The sequence below is a fragment of the Girardinichthys multiradiatus genome, chromosome 7 (assembly GCF_021462225.1).
Source record: "Girardinichthys multiradiatus isolate DD_20200921_A chromosome 7, DD_fGirMul_XY1, whole genome shotgun sequence".
NCBI classification, from domain to species: Eukaryota; Metazoa; Chordata; class Actinopteri; order Cyprinodontiformes; family Goodeidae; genus Girardinichthys; species Girardinichthys multiradiatus.
In genome coordinates, this window is record NC_061800.1 from 37952903 (window position 1) to 37973180 (window position 20278).

The following is a 20278-nucleotide window of genomic DNA, read 5'->3' on the forward strand; positions in this document are numbered from 1 at the left end:
AGGTATTTATACTCCTCTGTTCCTTCTGCTTTGTACCACAACCAGCTAAACAGACCAGCAGCATGATGATACTATCACCATGCTTGTGAGCTGGTTGTGTGTTCTTAGGTTTGAGTTTGCTTAATATTTACTTCAGAAACTACTTCTGTGTTTGCTTTCATTTTTGCAAAAATGGTTGACCTAGAGTTCTCAAAATCTGACTTGTCAGATTCAATACATGTTGTAAGCAAACCTTTTTTTGCATTTTTTGTGTAATCATTAAAAACAGAGATAACAGATTTGCTTCGAACCATTAATTTAAATCAACAAGCTACCATAGCTGCTCTGTCTTCACAAATACTGTTGAGTTATCTACAATATGCTATGTTGCGGCTTTGGTCAGAACAGAATCCAGAAATGCCTTTCATGTATGTTAGCCCCAGGAGCCATTCAGTACCAAGATGGCTTTCTATTTTAGATTCCCTTCATTTATACAAAGGAACCCTTAGTCCAAAAATGTCAGTGGTAACACAAAGTAATTGTAACTACCTATGTCTCCAATTACAAAACAGTGTCATTTCATTCCCAATTCCAACTGTGTGAGATGTGTCCAGAACTGAAACATTTTCCAAAAGGGTGATGTGAACAACCTCTGCCGTTTGAAAGGAATGTCTGAGCACTAGCTGTGAAAGCTAACTTTTCAGTTGGATAAAAAAATCTGAGAAATCTTTTGCCATGTAGCTTTCATGAAGCTAGGCCACAGCTTTTATGACAGGCTGAATCAGTTTTCAGTCTGAAACTAGGCTGCAGGTTTGAAATGAAATGTCAACTGAACAATCATTAGGGCTTTTAAAGCTGAAAATCAGTTTTTCAAGGTTTCTTTTACAGATAAAAGTTTAAATAGGACAGAGGAGAAAATTGGTTTGTAATCTTCAAAATGTATTAAGGTGCTTTGTTAATGATTGTTCACGTTCTAGGATATAATGAAGTATTTAAGGTTGATTTAAAACTTTTTTACCTTTGGAACTTATGAATCTTAATGGTAATGATGTTATGTCCAACAGAGATGCATGAAAACATACCAAACAGATGTATGTTAAAGCATGACAGAACAGATTTAGTGCACATTTCTGAACTGTTATGAAAAGGCAAATAAATTATCAAAAACTGAGTAAGGTTAGGCTTTCCACAGCCAGAGCTACATCACATATCACCGAAAATTAATATAAAAATATAGTGAGATTCTGTTGAGGATCACATTGTAGGGAAGGTTGAATACACAAATCACTTTGCTTGTCCTCTTATCCCTGTAAAAACAGAAGTAAAATTACCAGTCTAAATTATAAATACAGCTTTACTCATCAGTCAGAGTTTCTAAAGGTGTTTCTGATCTCTGATCAGTATTTACAAGTGGTGCAGAAATAAATTGATTCCTAGCAATTCATGTACAGGGGTTGGACAATGAAATGGTTTGAAGAGAGCTCCATATTTTTAGTAGGGCAAGCGCTTTTGGCAGAACAAACAGAAAAAAAAATATTTTTAGCAAGCACAAGTACCATTTAACACTGGAACACATCTGCTTGAAAAAAAGGGCAAAAAAAAAAAAAAAACAGTCACCCTATGATTTTCAAAGTAAATATTTTTTTTTTTACTTTATATGTATGTGAAATCTGGCATTGGAGATTCAGTTGTAAACAAGGAAACAAACCCCTGGCCATAATTCATTATAATATTTTTATGACATGTATTTTATCTTTAAATCTAAATATTGTTAGGAATGTCCTTTCTTATTATTACTTTTAGATGAGCTTTCATTTCAACCTGGACAGACTCCTAAAGAGAAGACAGGGATGCAGTTAGAAAGGTTTATTGATGAATGTTTATTTCTTTGGTGCTCAGACCCCAGTGGAAGACGTGAATGCTGAGAATGACATCCGCTTGAATGAACATCTTAAGGTTAGATTTAGAGATGTCTTCTCCCCTAGGATCCAATCCTGGTGGTGGAGTCGAGGCCTGAGGAGATTTGGAAAGAGTTTGGAAGCCAAATGGTGGAGATGGGGTGGGGGAGGGTCAAAGTTCAGCTGCAGAACGGAGGGTTCCGTGGATGAAGATCTTTCAAAGCGGACCCTTGAAGGATGATTGGCTGGGGGAGAAATGCAGACTTGATGCTGATTGGTGGAGCAGAGCCACATTGAGGAGTAATTAGACATAGCTGGAGGTGATGGTGAGTCTTCCATGTAAGATTTTCGTTTAAACTCCATAAACACACCATAATGATAAGTGGTATAAATTTTTATGTTTTCCCTTTTATTTTACGATATGGATAAGAATCCTCACTGATATACAGTGGAGAGAACACGTATTTCATACACTGGTGATTTTGCAGGTTTTCCTACTTGTAGTGCATGTAGAAGTCTTTAATTTGTATCATAGGTACCCTTCAACTCCAGAAAATCACATTGTGTGATTTTTAAGAAATTAATTTGCATTTATTGCATCACACAAGTATTTGATCAACTAACAACCAGTAAGAATCCTGGGTCTCACAGGCCTGTTAGTTCTTCTTTATGAAGCCCTCCTGTTCTCCATTCATTAACTGTATTAACTGCACTTCTTGAAACTCTTTGAATTGTTTGAACATCCTTATCTGTACAAAAGACACCTGCGCACACACTCAATCAAACAAACTCCAACCTCTCCACAATGGCCAAGACCAGAGAGCTATGTAAGGACATTAGGGATGAAATAGCAGACCTGTATAAGGCTGGGATGGGCTCCAGGAAAATAGCCAAGTAGCTTGGTGAGAATGGATGGACCTTGACGCACAGACACTAGGCTAGCGGAAGTAGCATATGGAGGACACGTTAAAGTGGCGGACCTTGACTAACAGATGCTAAGCTAGCGGAAGTAGCATATGAAGGACACGTTACACTGACGGACCTTGACTGGCAGACGCTATGCTAACGGACAGTGGCTCACTGAATAAACTCTACTGTGAATAAGCTTTGATGTCTGAGAGATAATGAAATAAGTTCTTATTTGGACCAGGAAACTGTGCTCTACCTTCTGGTTGGCCAGAGTGTATGGAAGTGTGTGTGTAAAGTGAAAGAATGACTGAGATATCACAAAAGAATGAGTTTCCTGCCTAGCAAGCATGTGATTAATTTAAGCAATTTAAATTCAATTGTAAAATACTTTATTAAACTCCAAAATGAAATTAAATCTTGTTGTTGTAATACAGGTTTCTTCTTCTGTGTTGTGCAAGTTTCCTCTTATGTAATAAATTTAGTTAATTTTTTTTAAGTCAGACCATTTTTATATCAGTTTGCCTGGGTATAGTTGGGAAAAGAAGATACTTTACCTTTGAATTATATAATAATTAATAAGTATTATGCTAAGCATTCCAATAAAGGCCTCTTACTATTCAACAGACAATGGATAGCTAGGAGAAGTTGGATGCAGAAGGTTTTGTCCTTGGAAGTGCAGTCATAACCCGGAGCTCTACAAGTGTGTTTGAAATTTAATGCTGCGCAAAGTTATTCACAATTTCAGCCAACCTTTAAAAAACCTTCTGGCTTTATAATTGTTTAAACATAGAGGAAAATAAAAGTCAAACAATATGATAAATACAAGAAATATGAATAATTCAGATCAAATCAGGATTCCGTTCAGACCATTTTTTAATGATCAGTATCAAAGTATCTGACAAAACGTAACTCCTGATACTTGTGGTTGGCCTAAGGTATTTGATTTTATCACCCACACTGAGGAAGTCACATGCATTTTGCACATTGGTTTCCCCTTGTTTTTACAATAACGTTAATAGTGAGAGAGACTGTATCTGCTACAGCTCACCATCTATTTCTGTCATGTTTAATTTACTTAAGACTGTAGTTGCATGTGTTAAATCAGATACAAATGATACACCTTTGCACATTTTAGGTGATGCATTGTCAAAACAGTGTTGGACTTATCTAAAAGCATATTAAGGGTGTCTTGCAAGGACTCAAATTAGAACAAAAGACTTGCCAATATCAACAAAAACAGAAAAAAGGTCCTGAATGTCATTTTTGAGAGTATGTCTAATACGAATGAAATCTGGTGCTTTTTCACTGCAATTTAAAGCTGTGTGGTTTTCCGACATTTATAAGATTTGTACTGCTCATGAAATATTAAATTCTGACTCTGAATTGGAAAATGGCAAATCTTAAAATGATTTGGATGGGTTTCTGGGATAACAAAATTCCAATCAGGCCTAATCAGTGAGATTGACAGCATAATATTATGAATACAACCATAGCACAAACAAGCAGGGTGGAACATGACAGTTGCGATGAAGGTGGGTCAATTCGCAGCATTCTGAGTGTTTTGTAAAAGCACAATATATCTGCTGTTACACATTGGGGTGTACTAAATCTGCTTGTCTAATCTGAAAGTATCATGTTTAAAATGACCAAAGTAAGAAATTAGTTTACATGAACTAGAGTAGTGGGTATATATTACAAGTTTTTCTTCCTTAAAAAATGATTCATTTGGAATTTCAGATTTACTCTAATCAAATTCTTTTCATTTTGCTCAGTACAGCCAGTCTTCATGATATTCATGGTTAATTGGCTACATTCATTTTGTTCTCCTTAACTAGTCTACATAATTTTACAGCCTATTTGATTCAGCTGCTTCTCAAAACAATTTTGTTTAGATAATAAAAATGTATGAAGGAAAGGGCTGTTTTTATGTCATGTATTTAATTATTTTATTCATAACAAAACGACAGAAGTTATTAAAAGTCTTGCCACCAAACTCAAAACTCAGACCCCATCCTTAGGCTGTCAACGGAAGCTGCCCACTTTTCATCAACCTGACTACTGGAGCCTTAATTAGGCACCACATTGCATTTATTAGCATATGACCTTTACATGTGGTTGTCTTTAGTATGTTCATTAATCCTTGAAATCAAACCGTGTTTTGAGTTTTAAGAAGTCAGGAATACATAGAAGGATGAAATAATGAGACAAATGTTATGCTTGTGGTCTCTCAAATAACGTTTATTATAAGAATGGTATCAATGTAGTAAATTAGTGCTAAGGCAAAAATCTGAAGCAGGAACATTTAAATCAAACGTTAGACAGAGACATAAATATAGAATATTAAATGTGCCTGAATAAGCGAGTGTTCAAGGTCAAACTGAAGGTTCCATTTTATCTTTTCTCTGCAAGCATTTTGCCACCATCAGTCTGAAGTCAGATCATGGAGGTAATCAGGTTACACAGGGTCATGTAAACAGATTTTCAAACTTTCAAGAACATCCAATGTTTTTTCTAAAGCATTTATTTGTTATTTACAACTTAGAATTCTCACCAAATGCCCTCCATTCATTGGAACCTCTGGTAAAAATATGTAAAAATAGTAAAAATATGTAAAAGTAAATGTATCTTTTTCAAGTGGAATAATCTCATGCTGAATACAGCATGAATACAGAAAAATCCAACCTTACATTTCTGTACATTTATTCAATTAGGAAAAATATAGTTAAAACATATGCTACATAAAAACAACTACCCATGCCACAATTATTAGCTACCATCACAAATGATAGAACTCTTTGAAGACACTTGTATAATAAGTTAGAATTAAATTTTCCTTTGGGATTATTAAAGTATTTTAAAACTTAAATTGAATTGAATTTGAAATAAAGTCAGAAACTGTTGCACAGCTAAATAATAAGTTATACATATACAGGGGTTAGACAATGAAGCTGAAACACCTCTCATTTTAGTGTGGGAGGTTTCAAGGCTAAATTGGACCAGCCTGGTAGCCAGTCTTCATTGATTGCACATTGCACCAGTAAGAACAGAGTGTGAAGGTTCAATTTGCAGGGTAAGAGCACAGTTTTGCTCAAAATATTGAAATGCACACAACATTATGGGTGACATACCAGAGTTCAAAAGAGGAGAAATTGTTGGTGCACGTCTTGCTGGCGCATCTTTGACCAAGACAGCAAGTCTTTGTGATGTATCAAGAGCCACGGTATCCAGGGTAATGTCAGTATACCGCCAAGAAGGACGAACCACATCCAACAGGATTAACTGTGGACGCAAGAGGAAGCTGTCTGAAAGGGATGTTCGGGTGCTAACCCGGATTGTATCCAAAAAACATAAAACCACGGCTGCCCATATCACGGCAGAAATAAATGTGCACCTCAACTCTCCTGTTTCCACCAGAACTGTCCGTCGGGAGCTCCACAGGGTCAATATACATGGCCGGGCTGCTATAGTCAAACCTTTGGTCACTCATGCCAATGCCAAACGTCAGTTTCAATGGTGCAAGGGGCGCAAATCTTGGGCTGTGGACAATGTGAAACATGTATTGTTCTCTGATGAGTCCACCTTTATTGTTTTCCCCACATCCGGGAGAGTTACGGTGTGGGGAAGCCCCAAAGAAGCGTACCACCCAGACTGTTGCATGCCCAGAGTGAAGCGAGGGGGTGGATCAGTGATGGTTTGGGCTGCCATATCATGGCATTCCCTTGGCCCAATACTTGTGCTAGATGGGCGCGTCACTGCCAAGGACTACCGAACCATTCTTGAGGACCATGTGCATCCAATGGTTCAAACATTGTATCCTGAAGGCGGTGCACCAATACACACAGCAAGACAGGTGAAAGATTGGTTTGATGAACATGAAAGTGACCCCAAGACCTGCACAATCACCAGATCTAAATATTATTGAGCCACTTTGGGGTGTTTTGGAGGAGCGAGTCAGGAAACGTTTTCCTCCACCAGTATCACGTAGTGACCTGGCCACTATCCTGCAAGAAGAATGGCTTAAAATCCCTCTGACCACTGTGCAGGACTTGTATATGTCATTCCCAAGACGAATTGATGCTGTATTGGCCGCAAAAGGAGGCCCTACACCATACTAATAAATTATTGTGGTCTAAAACCAGGTGTTTCAGTTTCATTGTCCAACCCCTGTATTTCAATCAACAAACTCTTTATTATGCTAAAACAATTCAACTAAACTACCAAGCAGAATTAAAGAATTAGGAAGACTAATGGGCTATGTACAATATAAACAAGTTGATTAAAGATGATTGGAAATCATGACCAAAAAGAGTAATGCAACATTACCATGCAATGTTTATGTTTGAGAACCAATGATTATCTTGAAGAATCTGGAAATGAAATTAAGTTAATCTTGCAACCAACTTAGGCAATAATCAGCATACCTTTAGACAATCATTCACCATGCAAGATCAGATAAAATATTATTTTAATAAAACAATGTTTTAAAGAATGATCTGCTGAATAAAAGCAACCTTCTGGATGACTGATTCTCAACGGTGTCTCATTAGCTGCCTTCATTTATTGAAATAATATTTAAAGAAATATTATTAAGGAAATGTCTTAACTTTAAAAACACACAAACACAGAACACAAAACTGAGCACGAGTTCAACAAAACCACACTTCATAAAATGAAAACGTGCAGATCATTTCATCCTAAATCTCGCTGTCGGGCAACCAAGCTGCACGTTACCACGGTGATGTGGTCTCTGTTGTCCCCCTTGAGACCGGGAAACTGCTCCACTCCTTGTTCTCCACTCTCCCCAAATTCTTCCTAGTATGGAGACAATCCCCCATCACTATGCTGTCAATTTCAACATTTCAAGTGAGGATTGTGGTGCTAAAGTTAGGTGCCAAAGGTGCCAAAGGCTGCTGGTCCAATGGCATCATTTAAGATTCCTGAGGTAGTGCGCAAAACAACTGTGTAGAATCATGGGATGCATGTTCAAGTACCACAACTGTGAAATACCACCTCTGTGGTGCCATTGCCTAAGACCACACATCCAAAGGACCTCAGCAGCTACATACCCTTGAAAGGTGGTCCTCAACCATCTTTGCCCACTGGTGAGATCTTCGTTGGATCTGCTGCAGTTTGCCTACCAGCCTTGCATTGGGGTGGATGATGCCATCATCTACCTCCTGCTCAGAGATCTTACACACCTAGAGAAGCCTGGAAGCACTGTGAGGATCGTGTTCTTTGATTTCTCCAGTGCTTTTGATTACATCCAGCTTGGACTTCTGAGGGACAGGTTGGAACTGTCAGGAGTGGAACACCAACATGCCTAATGGATACTGGACTATCACACTTGCCGCAGTATGTGAGTAAACAGGGCTGTGTATCTGTCAGGCTAGTCTGCAGCACAGGGACCCCGCAGGGAACTGAGCTGGCACCATTTCTCTTCACCCTCTACACTGCAGACTTCTCCATCAACTCCCCTGGCTGCCATCTTCAGAAGATATCTGTTGACTCTCAGATAGTGTGCCTCATTACAGGTGAGGACAGCTTAAAGTACAGACAGTTGACACAAGGCTTTGAGGACTGGTGCCAGCGGAAACACCTCCTGATCAACGCAAGGAAAACTAAGTAGCTGGTGGTGGATTTCCGCAAGCGCAGACCCGCAACCTGATGCCAGTGAACATTCAGGGAAATAACATTGAGATGCTGGACACTAGGTATACCTAGGTGTTCACTGGACAGGAGCCACAACACTGATGCTCTTTACAGGTCAGAACAAACTCTACTGCTACGGAGACTAATTTCCTTTTTGACTATTTGGTGACATCAACCATTTTCTATTGTGTAGTATGTTGAAGCAGCAGTTTATCTACATCTGAGAGTAAGTGGTTAGATAAGCTCATTAGGAAGGCCAGTTATGTCCTTGGATGCCCCATGGGCACAGTGTAGGTGGTGGGAGACATAACCACTCTAGCAAAAATAACATCACTATTGGGCAATGTCTCCAATCAATGCATGAAGCTGGTGCACACCTGGAGAACTCCTTTAGTAAGTATTGTTGCACCAAAGGTGCACAAAAGAGCGTTATTACAGGTCCTTCCTCCTAGCAGCTATTAGATTTTATAACCATCACTGCTGCCAACAAACCGAAGTGTTCTGTTCACCCCTGTTATTTGTCTTTTTACCATTTTTTGTAAATAGTCTGAAAATGTCCCACTGTGAGGCAATAAAAACATGATTCTGTTTTTTTATTATTTCTATTCGTTGACCATTCCCTGCAAAAAGGCCCATTAAATGGCACTGTTAGCATGTAATATTGTAATTTGAAGTTACAACTTTTTAGAACATTTTGACAGCAATTCACACCAAATAAAGTCAGTTGACAGAAAGCTTCAAAAAATCACCATTATGATTTAAAGTTAATTTTGCACCAAGCACGATCTTCTCTAAGCAGTCTGTAATTGTAAATCTTGTACAATTGAAGGTATGGGCAAAGGTTGGAGCAATGTATCTGACAGCGCCTTCGTAGTTTACTCATATTTGCTTATGCAACAAACAAAAAACAACACTAAATGTTTAAGTAAAGTGTTCTGGATTTTCTAAATATGACTATGGGCTTCTTTAATCTTAACATGGCAAGAAATTCAAAAAATAATTTCACTAAATTGAGCCTATCTACTGTCAGAGCAATAAGTAAAAGGTTTTAAACTACTGGGACTGTGGCAATCAAGGCTGGACAATTTTTATCTTTCCACCACAGATGATGGTGGTAAGATAATGGAGGAGGATGATATGGGAGGTAAAAAACTCTTCTAATGCTTGCTGCAGTGGAAGGTGTGTTATACATATTTGCCATCAATGATAAACTGTGAGAGGAGCGGTATATATTTTAATGTAGTATGTTATTAACGAGAAACATTTTACAAATTTATGCATTTCCTGCTCTGTACTGTTTCTATCATGAAGTGAAATATTCAAATTGTCCCACCCACATCAGGGTACATCTTTCAATTCCCTTTATAAAACAATTTTGTTATTAAAAGGTTTTACATTTACAACAGCGTATTAACTTAAAGGGCAACAGAAAAATAATATGAATGTAATTTCATATTGTCTGTCTCCAACAGCTTATTCTATGATGTTAACCTCCTCAAAGTAGATTTGCCTAATGTAATTTTTTTTCTTTGTCATCATAAATAAAACAGATCCCTCTCTAAATTATTCAGTGGTATTTGGTTAAAATTGAATTCCTCCTAGGCTTGATCCCTGCACACTGCCTTTCGTCAAGCTTATTTAAGGAACAACAGAAGCTCAAGCAGCACTCATGTTTGATTTTAGCTTTGATGGTGCAACAGTGTAGCGGTATTTCAAATAAATACACTCCAGCACTGAAACGCATTGTGAATGTTGCCTGACTGTATCAAAAGACTTATGTGAGAGTTTGATATATCACCATTACAATATATATAGTAGATATGTTATAAGTGGTAATATTTACTTTAACAAAGAATTAAGAAATTTTGTGCAAATCGTGATTTTTATAATAAGTCCTAATCAATAAGCTTTAATACCTTTGGGTGCAAGAAAGTAAGAAAAGAATAATGAAAACGTGCAAACTCCACGCAAAAGAGCCTCCACATTCAACACCACACCACAGCTGTGGCACTAGTTAAAACAAGAGTTATCTGAACAAATTAGCTAAACTGATACGATTTAGGTCAGCTTGTCAAGACAGCAGGGAAGAATTTATTAGGTGAACACATTATAAATTACATACAGTAAGGTCCTAAGTCTGGTTAACTTTCAGAAGCTCTGTGAGTAATCCACCAGATGCTAAGAGGCCTCTAATTAAGGGAAACTTCTATTGATTTCTCAATCTTTTGCAAATTATTTTCACTCAGCTAAATCTTGCAGTTGAATGTTCCCATATAGCTTAATTATTCATTTATTCTGCACAAGACTTCTGGCCAGAATAGATAAAATGTGACTTTTTTATAGTTAAAAAAGGCAAATTGTACTGGCACAGTAAAAGTAAAAACGTTTAATGGCTAAATAAAAAAAATGCCTGCTTTTGATGATAATGCTTACATTTGTACATAATTTTCTGTGAATTTTAAAAACCATAAAAAGTTAGCAAGCTTTGGGTTCCTTTTTCACAGGAAAAAAATAAGCATGAATAAAGCTCTTTGGAAAAAGGGCTTTGAAATATATGTATGAAAGCACTTCTTTTCCTGCTTTCTAAACTGAACTTTGTAACCACACTATAACCAAGTTCTGAGAAGTGAATCTTATAAAGGGGAATAAACATGGGTGCTGTTGAGATATCCTATTATGTCAGTTGTGAATTCTCTGGGTTATATGGTTTGAGGAGATAAGCCAAATATTGTCACTTATTTGGATTGGCATCTAAGTAATATCAAGGCTTTCTCAATACCTTTGGCTATGTGTCATATTTGTCAAACTCTCCTTGTTAATTTATGTTGAACGTTTTACTTAAGTGGGGTATGCTGAGTATGCTTGATTAACAATACTGTTTGAGCAACATCTCGTCAGGGATGGTTTTTGGGGGCGGATTGTCTATGTTTATGTCAGGCATAGCCATAGGCAATCTACACCCGAGGTCCTCCAAGTGAATAAGAAAAAGAAATTGTCCACCCCCATATTGATTAGTAGTTTTTTTTCTATTTAATAAATGCACGACTGTGTTCTTGGCTATCCATTGTAAGGCGCAGAACTGTTTTACCCTTTATGATTCTTATGTCATTATGGCAGTAGTACATGGCTTTTCTGTCTCTCTGTAGAGAAAAAGTCAGCTTGCTGAGAAATAAAAATGATACATAACCCCCAAAACAGGTACCACTGGTGTGTATTTACAACAAATGGACTCCAAGGTTATGTTTATGTTAATGCAAAGCAGGATACAAATGAGGTTATAACACTGCGATTAATGTCTTTGCTAACACAAGCTACTTAGAAGGAAGACCGCTTGTTATGTTTTGTCACAGGTGACAGAATAAAAGCAGATTGCAGGCATAGAGGTGTTTGGACCCCAGACATAGGTTACAACAAAGGCTGGTATAAACTTTTCTACACCTTTCAGTGTCACACTAACTGTTAAAAGGGAGTTTGTCCTCTCCACTGTCGCTACATGCATACTCAGTATGAGGGATTGCTGCAAAGTCAACGCCAGGGACTGTCCACTGTCTCTACATGCTCATCCAGGAGGAGTGAATGCTACAAATCTCTGACTCGATGCAATCTGCTGGGTTTCCTTAGACAGAAAAACGTTTTATCCAATTTGAATAAATAACTGAATCTGACTGCACTGTTCAATGGTTAGGATTAATTGGAATGTATGTACCTGACTTTTGTGAAGTGCCTTGAGACAACATGTGTTGTGAATTGGTGCTATATAAATAAACTGAATTGAATTGAATTATGGTCTAAGCTAGTTCCAGGACTTACTTGATGCCATTTCCAGATTCCTCAAGAAAATCTTTGCTTCTCAAACATAAATTACTCTTTAGGTTTTTAACCATCTTTGATTCATTTGTTCATATTATATATAGTTCATTGGTCTTCCCTATTCTTTTATTTTGCTTGGTAGTTTTAGTTAGTATAGTAAAGAGTTTGTTGAATGAAATATGTGTGAGTTTGAGTTGACTTACTTTTTATTAATACATTATTGTATTCTAACAAATTGTGTGTATTTATTCCATGTGTGTGCAGAGTTTTGTTTTTTCAGTAATGCCAGAACTTGTTTTTACCCTTCTCTCTATTATCCCAATACCACCACCTTATTGGGCTGTTATTCATAATAACAATAATATTTATTACAACTGACGGAAATTCAGTTCAATTCAGTTTTATTTATATAGCACCAATTTACAACACATGTCGTCTCAAGGTACTTCACAAAGGGTTTGAAATGGTGCGGGGTTGTTAGGGAGGTTAGATTAAACTACTGAGTGTTAGAGTTTGGCCATTTTAGAATGGGCTATGTGTAGAGGTACCAGGTAAAATAATAAACTGATAAAGTTTGTCCATTTAGAGCCCACCGGTGGCCATTGTTATACTAAAAACCACAGGGATTTGGGGTGCCTCCCTCTGTCAGACTGATTATAACCATTGGAAAAGAGAAGGGGTTGCACAGGTAGCAGAAATGGATGGTGTGTTTGCACCTCAACCGTAACTGAGCCCATTTAAGCTAAACCTGACTCCCCCTTGCTCCACCCAACAGGGAGGGAGGAAGGCAGAGGTGAAAATAATTGCTGAGTGTTGTTTCCTGTTGTTCCATAGTGTTTTATATATTGTATGACAAACTGTCTTTCCTTTCAAGTTGAAGACATGTTCAGCATTGATGAGCAACAACAATAAAAACAATCACAAAGTAGCGAACATGACCCCTCTCCATGCTGCAGGGAAGGTTTTAATGGGGTATCTGAATGGTGACCACCAATAATATTCCTTAACAGGCAGCCTTAACATTTTTTTTGTTGCTGCCTTGTAATACTCTCTGTGCTGTCAGAACCTAAAAGAGGCTAGTAAGCCTGTTTAAAAGAGAATTTCGGTGAGCAGGTATCATAAAGAGTTAAATAATAGGCCCATTAGGCACAGCGTTTCAGTGCTCTATTCTGTGCTTAAAGACACTGATGAAGGTCAAGGAGAAATGGCTCTTGCTCCCTGTATGAGCCGTAGAGTCGTAGCTTAGCTACAGCTCTGGGAACTGGCTTACATAAAAGAGTCAGCCAACAATGCTGCTGGCCTAGATAGGCAGTGCAAACACAATGGTGTGGCTGTGCTAATTTGGAGCAGATCAAATTTTAGGCTATTGCATATTAAAGAAAGGCTGCTTAAGAGCTCCAAATACAATGTGCTTGTCATGATAATATTAGATTTCAATGTTGTCTTGTGAATTAAATTCGTTTTTTACCTACTTTTTTTTACCTTGCTTTTGTTGCTTCGCTTTCAGCAGAAACTTTATTTTTCATTCATACTAAATATATTAAAATCTCCTCCTGCAGTTGCTTGAGCCACTTCTCATGGATCTTCTCAACACAGCATAATCAACAGTGCTGTCATGCTAAATAAAAAGGCTGCTATCTCCTGTATGGTATGTTATCTACTGTTACTGGATTTATACATAAGGTGTAAATTTGGTGTTATAAGTGTTCTGTGGATAGGTGTGGCAAAAGTGGTACGTTCTAGAAATTAAACTTACAGAACATTTGAGAAACTTTTTATCATTTTGATTGTCAAACTCAGAGTTGCTGTATTTGTTTAGGACCTCGGTTATTTGAGTTAATGGAACATAGCATTTGTTTTACCTGAGAATCCAGAGACCTTATGAAGCAGGGCAATGGCCCGAAGCTCACCAGCAAGTCAGCCCCTGACTTGTTAAAAACAAAATGACGATTCTGGACAAAAATCTGATTGAGATGCTGTGACATTACTTTCAATAAGCCATTCATGCTCTGAAACGATTCAGTTTGATTGAATCTAGACAAATCTTTAAAGAAGAGTGGGCTTTTTGCCATGATAATTAAAATTATCTTGCATTATGCATTTACTGCAGTTTGCTTTAACCTGTTGTTTTCGGGAGATATTACAATTTGTTTGATGATCTGAAATAGTCCAACAAAAAAAGCAAAAACAGAAGAAATAAATTAGAGGGCAAATACTTTTTCATAGCACTGTAAATGATGAGGGTTTGAACTGTATCGTTGTATTCATAGAAGGGTTGTCAGTATACAAACATTTCTAACTCGATACTGATACCAAGGAAAATACTTGATACTGTTTTCGACACCACAGCAACAATTTCCGAAGGCACAGGGTTCTTTGTAATTAAGATAAAAAAACATATAAGTTACAATATGACTTTTTTTTTTACTTTCTTTATTGGGGGAAACAAGTAAGTATGAAACAATTCAACTCTTATTTAGAAAATTACTTAATTTGAATGTCACTTTCTTGTTTGGCCAAACAGACAAAATAACACTTAGTATACGTTTGCTTTGTGGAAGTGTGTACCTTTGATTTAGTCATGCAATTAATTCATTTAATTACAACGGCTTATCTTTAGTGTGCCACTGTATGCTTCCAAATGCCTGTTAATTTGATGTTGATACAAATACATTTTACTACTGAGGGCCAAATAAAGGATCATTCTGTTCTAAAATGAATTGTGTTTTTAAAAAAAAACTTGGCGCATACAAAACATATTGTATATAGAGTAAACCAGGATCTAATCCATGCAGAAGTGGGCAGCAGCAGGAGCCAATTTCTGTCTTTATGCTAATTTAGTATAATGTTTTCTTTAGTGATTAGTTAGAGCTGCAGGGTAGTTTACAACAAGTCTTTGGCTCTAGTTGTCAGCTTTAGTCTGGCTACACCATAACCTGTGTCATTACATAGCCGACAGAGTCGTCAGCTGATTAACATTTTCCTGCGTTGACTCTGTGTTTTCATGGAATACCGCAGTAGAACGCAGCACTACGTGATTAGAACAGAGTGTTGAGTCAATCTTTGTGGAAAATATCTGCTAGGACAAAGTCTGGCTTTCATAACAAAAGTTCTGTTTGACAAACAACATAAAGGATGCTTCTTTTAAAAAGCTTCATAAATTCTATCCAACTAACCACTACCTTCCGAGACTTAAAGGTGATATTATATGGAGCTAAATTGGGGCCATAAAGTTTGTTCAAACAAAAAAAATTTTAACCTGAAAAATTATTTTGAACCTCCCCCCAAAAAATTTGAAAACTGGAAAAAAAGTTTTGCAACTGAAAAAAAAACCACATGTGAAACTGGAAAAAAACAAGTTCAAAACTACTTTTCAGATTCAAGTTTTTTTTTTCACATTTTGTTCACATTTTTTTACGGTTTCAAACTTTTGGCCCTGTTTTGGAGTGGGGGGCGGGGCCTCAGATCACGGGGGTGCGGATTCATGACTGACAGCTCAACACAGCGGCTGAGCAACATATTCCCAGCTGTTGCATTCAGGGACCGTGGGAACTGAAATTATCTGTAATACATCATCAATATTCTATATATATGTGATTGGTTTTGAAAGATAACAGGCTGGACCGATAGAAGCAGCTTACGTGAATACAAGACGTGCATCTCAGAGGAGAAAATATGATCTTGACAGATTTGCACAGCATTTTAAGTCTGTGTTGGAGATTTCCCATGCTCTCAACATCAAGCAAAAGAACCACCAGACTAAGCGGCGGTATGAAACCAGATGCAAAACGAGCCAGTATTTTCCGAATATCCTTGCATAATTAAGCATGGACTTGTTTTCATATCGACTGGACTCGGGTTTCGGTTTCTGGTGCATTTTTGATTAAAATGTGTTTGGTCTCCTTTTAGTGAAGTGACTCACAGCCAGCGGCAAACTGGCATACGGGGCAAGTGGGGAAATCCCCGGTGGACCGCTGGCTTAGGCATTTCTTATTTTGTGAATGTTTAGTTTTTAATGACCGCCATTCACAGACGCAGGGTGCTGGACCGGTGGTTCACTTCAATTTCATAGAATTACCTATTTATATAAAGCATTATATTTTCTTAGTAATGGACAGCAAGGCCAAATAAGCTTTAAAAAACAAGTCATCTTTTTAAACATTTTCATATCATTCTTTAATTTTGAGTGTTAGGGTGATTTGAAACCCTGACATTTTGGGTTTATGGCAAACGCAAGTTGTGTCCTCTTCGTTTATTTCCTTCGCTTCTGTAACTGCGGCACTGCTGCTGGAAGAACAAGGCGACAATTTGGGCAAAAACAGAATGGCTCAATTTATGTCAATTTTAACACAAACTAGTATGTTTGAATAATTTGTTTTTTTTTAATAATAATTATATTGGGTTTTTTAAATATTTTAACCCTGTTTTATAGTATGTGGTGTTCATGTTTTTTGTTTTTTGTTTTTTTTAAGTACACATACATTCAACTTTTTTAAGAAAAAAAAACATTAAGATAATTGTGCAGTTCAATCAATATTTGCTTGCATAATGTGAAAAATGGTGAAAAGTCATTGTACTTGGGAATGTTTGTTCATTAAAAAATAATTTTGTGGAATTTTATTCAAAAAAGTATTGTATCGTCTTGTAACACCACACCAGCTAACCGCATTACACCATATGACTGAAGTTTTTTTAGGATTTGACTTCAAGAAATTTTGATATTATTCGTTCCATTCTCACAGCTTCCCTGCAGGCAAACAGACACAAGTGGGATACCAACTTTCTCTTTCTTGATTCTAAATTGATTTTCTTTTTCCAGTCAAGAAACAACTCATAAGTCATCTTAGCGCTGCAAGGATGTCAAATCCTCACCTTTGGTGTCCCGGTTACATCCCTTTTGAACATAAGCGCTTTCAAGTGAAATTAATCAATTTCTTTATCACACGGGCAGTGTCATTAACAAACCACAGAGTGGAAAATGAAAGCGCTAATCGCACAGCAAGTGGAGCCTTTGTTTGGGAAAGCCAAGTTTTCTCGCTCAGACAGCTTTGCAAATGTGTGTTCAATTGAGTTTTTTCAGGCGAGGAGAGACTGAATTGAGAACTTACTTTAAAATTATTTGTAAAGAAAACTGAAGAATGACAGCACCTTTGAATTTGGTTCTCCAAAAATGTATATCTTTGCACATGAACAAAAAGCTACACACATACTGTTTTGCTTATGCACTTGTAATAAAAACAGTGACTCTATAGTGTACATTTACTCTGTGTATTGACACATGTCCCAACAAAAATAACAACAGGGTGAAACCGCTTCTCAGCAGATATCAACAGATAATGACTTTGTGTGCACAGATGTGCCTGAAGCTGCACCTCAGTGTATATGTTTGCTATTTCAGCAATTTTTACCTTGCTTGTCACTTATATGGTAGTGTAGCTGAACAGTCAGTCAGAGAAAAGTATGATTTTACTAACCATCGAGGCGTACGAACCTGCAGGCTCGATGATGTCGAGCAGACTAAGATTTATGCAACCCGCATGAGTCAGAAAGAGAAGGGTTACTCTTCTCCATAGAAAGGGTTACTCTGAAAATAAAAGCACTTTTTCTGTTTGCTGAATGCATGGCATCTTTGTTTTCTAGAAGTAGTAATGCCTTTTCAGGCTAATTACTATCTGTAATGGGTGATTGTATATGTTGAAATATGCAGCTTAACTCTTTTTGTGAGTCTCGCCATACGAAAAGAGGAATATGTTTTTTTGGTAAATACTAAGTCTAAGATTTGATAAATATATAAATATATTTCACCATATAATAACCTAATCCAACAGCATATAGGACAGATAATAAACAGTGCCCTGCTAGTATTTTCAGACTTGAACAATTTCACGTTTTGTCATCACATCCACAATCTTCTGTATTTTTAGTGGAGTCTTATGCAACAGACCAACCCAATGCAGTGCACAATTGTAAGGTTGCAAGGAGAGGATATAAATTAGATTTTTACTGTGTTCTGAGTACGACTCTGAAAAGTGTGGTATGCATTTATATTCAGACACTCTGATACCACTAAATAAAATCCAGAACAGCCAATTGCCTTTTGAAGTCATTAGTTTGCATTTGGCTTTAATTTCAACAAATAACATCATAAACAGTCATTCAAAATAAGCATTTGGGTTTGTGAAAACTATAACAAAACTTGGTTTTCTTAAAAAGTTAAATAATTAATTTTTTTGTGCACATAGAATGTGGCAATGATGCAAACACTATGCCTAGTAAAACCCAGGAAAACACCAACTGGACTAAGGTTCTGGAGAAGTTTAAAGCATGGTTAGGCTATAAAACTATACAGTTCTGATCAAAATTGTAAGACCAGTTAAAAAATTGCAAGATTTGTTTCAACTTGGATCTTAAGAAGGTTCTAACTAGAGCTTCACAATGCTAAAAGAGTAAATGGGAGCAAGAGACAAAACATTTTGAGCAGACAACTTACTGACAACCACATTTATACTCAAACATGCATTTGTCAGTGATCAAATGTTTAAGACCACAGCCTTTAATGGTCAAACTCTACATATAATTTGGACTTCCATATTACATTTACACTGTCAGGTCCTTCTGTCAGGACCTCCTGATGGCAAATGCAAACAAGCTTACTGTCCTTGAACTTCGTAGAATTATCAGGCTGCATAAGCAAGGCCTCTCACAACTTGCCATGACTGCTGGTTGGACACAGTGATTTTCTTAAAAGATCTCGGTGGGTTATGGAACAAAAAAGTCTATTGGTAGACCCAAAGAAATTTCACTGGCCCTGAGATGCAGGATCTGATTGGCTTTCCATCAAGACACAGGACGATCCTCTGCCCATATTAAGTCTACTGGTGCTGACTGCAGCCCAATAACCATCAGACGCCATCTGTGAGAGAAGGGTTTTAAAAAAAAAAAATAGGCCACGTCTTCAAAGGCCACGTCTACTTCAATGCAAAACAATTGCCCATTTGGACTTTGCATCGATGCACCAAACACATGACATTGAAACGTGGAAAAGTTTTATTCTCTGATAAGACATGGTGCTAATGACTTCCAACATTACTGGCATGACAAGAAAATCCCACCTGAGGTGAGCAATGAAGCTTCAGGTTATGATTGAGGGCCCTCATGCTTGAGGGCCCTCATCTGTGTGGTATTGACTGAGTTTTTAAACAGGAAAATGCTGCAGTTCACAATGCCCGCCTAACAGAGAACTTCTTCCAGGTAAATAATGTCACTCTTTTCAACCATCCTGCGTGTTCCTCTGATCTAAAACCGATTGAGAACATTTGGGGATGGATTGCATGGGAAGTTTACAGAAATGGACATCAGTTCCAGACAGTTGATGCGCTTCGTGACGCCACCTTCAACATTTGGAGCAATGTTCCTACTAGCCTCCTGCAAACATCAAGCATGCCTAAACAACTGTTTGAAGTGATAAACAAGAATGCTGGAACTACTCATTGCTGAGTCCTTCTTTAACACCTTTTGTTTCTGTTTTGAGGGAGTTTAACAAAGTGTTAACAAAGTGCACACCACTCTTTTTAAATATGTATTTCCAATAAAATGCAATAAATTCTATGTGTTTTATATGAGCAAATGTAAAACAATTATGGGGGAATGAACACATTTTCGGAATATTAGGACTTTTTATTAACTGAACTAGCTGCTTTTCCTCCATAGAAGAAAGTAATTATGAGTGTTAAAACAGCCAGATGGTACAAATATTTGCAAGTTTCTAACAATGGTCATTTTCAAAAGGTTTTACCTGCTTTCCATGAGAAATGATGTGCTTTGGGAAGCACAATGTCCGAGTGGGCTGGAATGGAACAGAGACACAAGAAGAGGAGGAAGAGGCTGAGGAAGTTCCCAGTGTGCCGTGTCCAGGCGCTGACCCCAAAGTCATCTTTCAGAATCATGATCCAGCCCATTGCTGCCACTCTTACTCCTGTGAGAATAAAATGAAATTCATCACTATCTTAATAAGAAATATACCCAGAAACCTG

General features: G+C 37.3%; 1 protein-coding gene across 4 annotated transcripts in view; it reads right to left on the minus strand.

Moving 5' to 3' along the window:
- Positions 1 to 20278, minus strand: part of thsd7ba (thrombospondin, type I, domain containing 7Ba) — a 356829-nt gene that overhangs the window by 230114 nt on the left and 106437 nt on the right. For all 4 annotated transcript variants that reach the window (XM_047371186.1, XM_047371185.1, XM_047371187.1 and 1 more), the window contains exon 3: positions 20041 to 20220. In XM_047371186.1, coding sequence (XP_047227142.1) covers positions 20041 to 20203 — 163 coding nt within the window. In that variant the 5' untranslated portion in view covers positions 20204 to 20220. The remainder of the gene's footprint in view (positions 1 to 20040; positions 20221 to 20278) is intronic.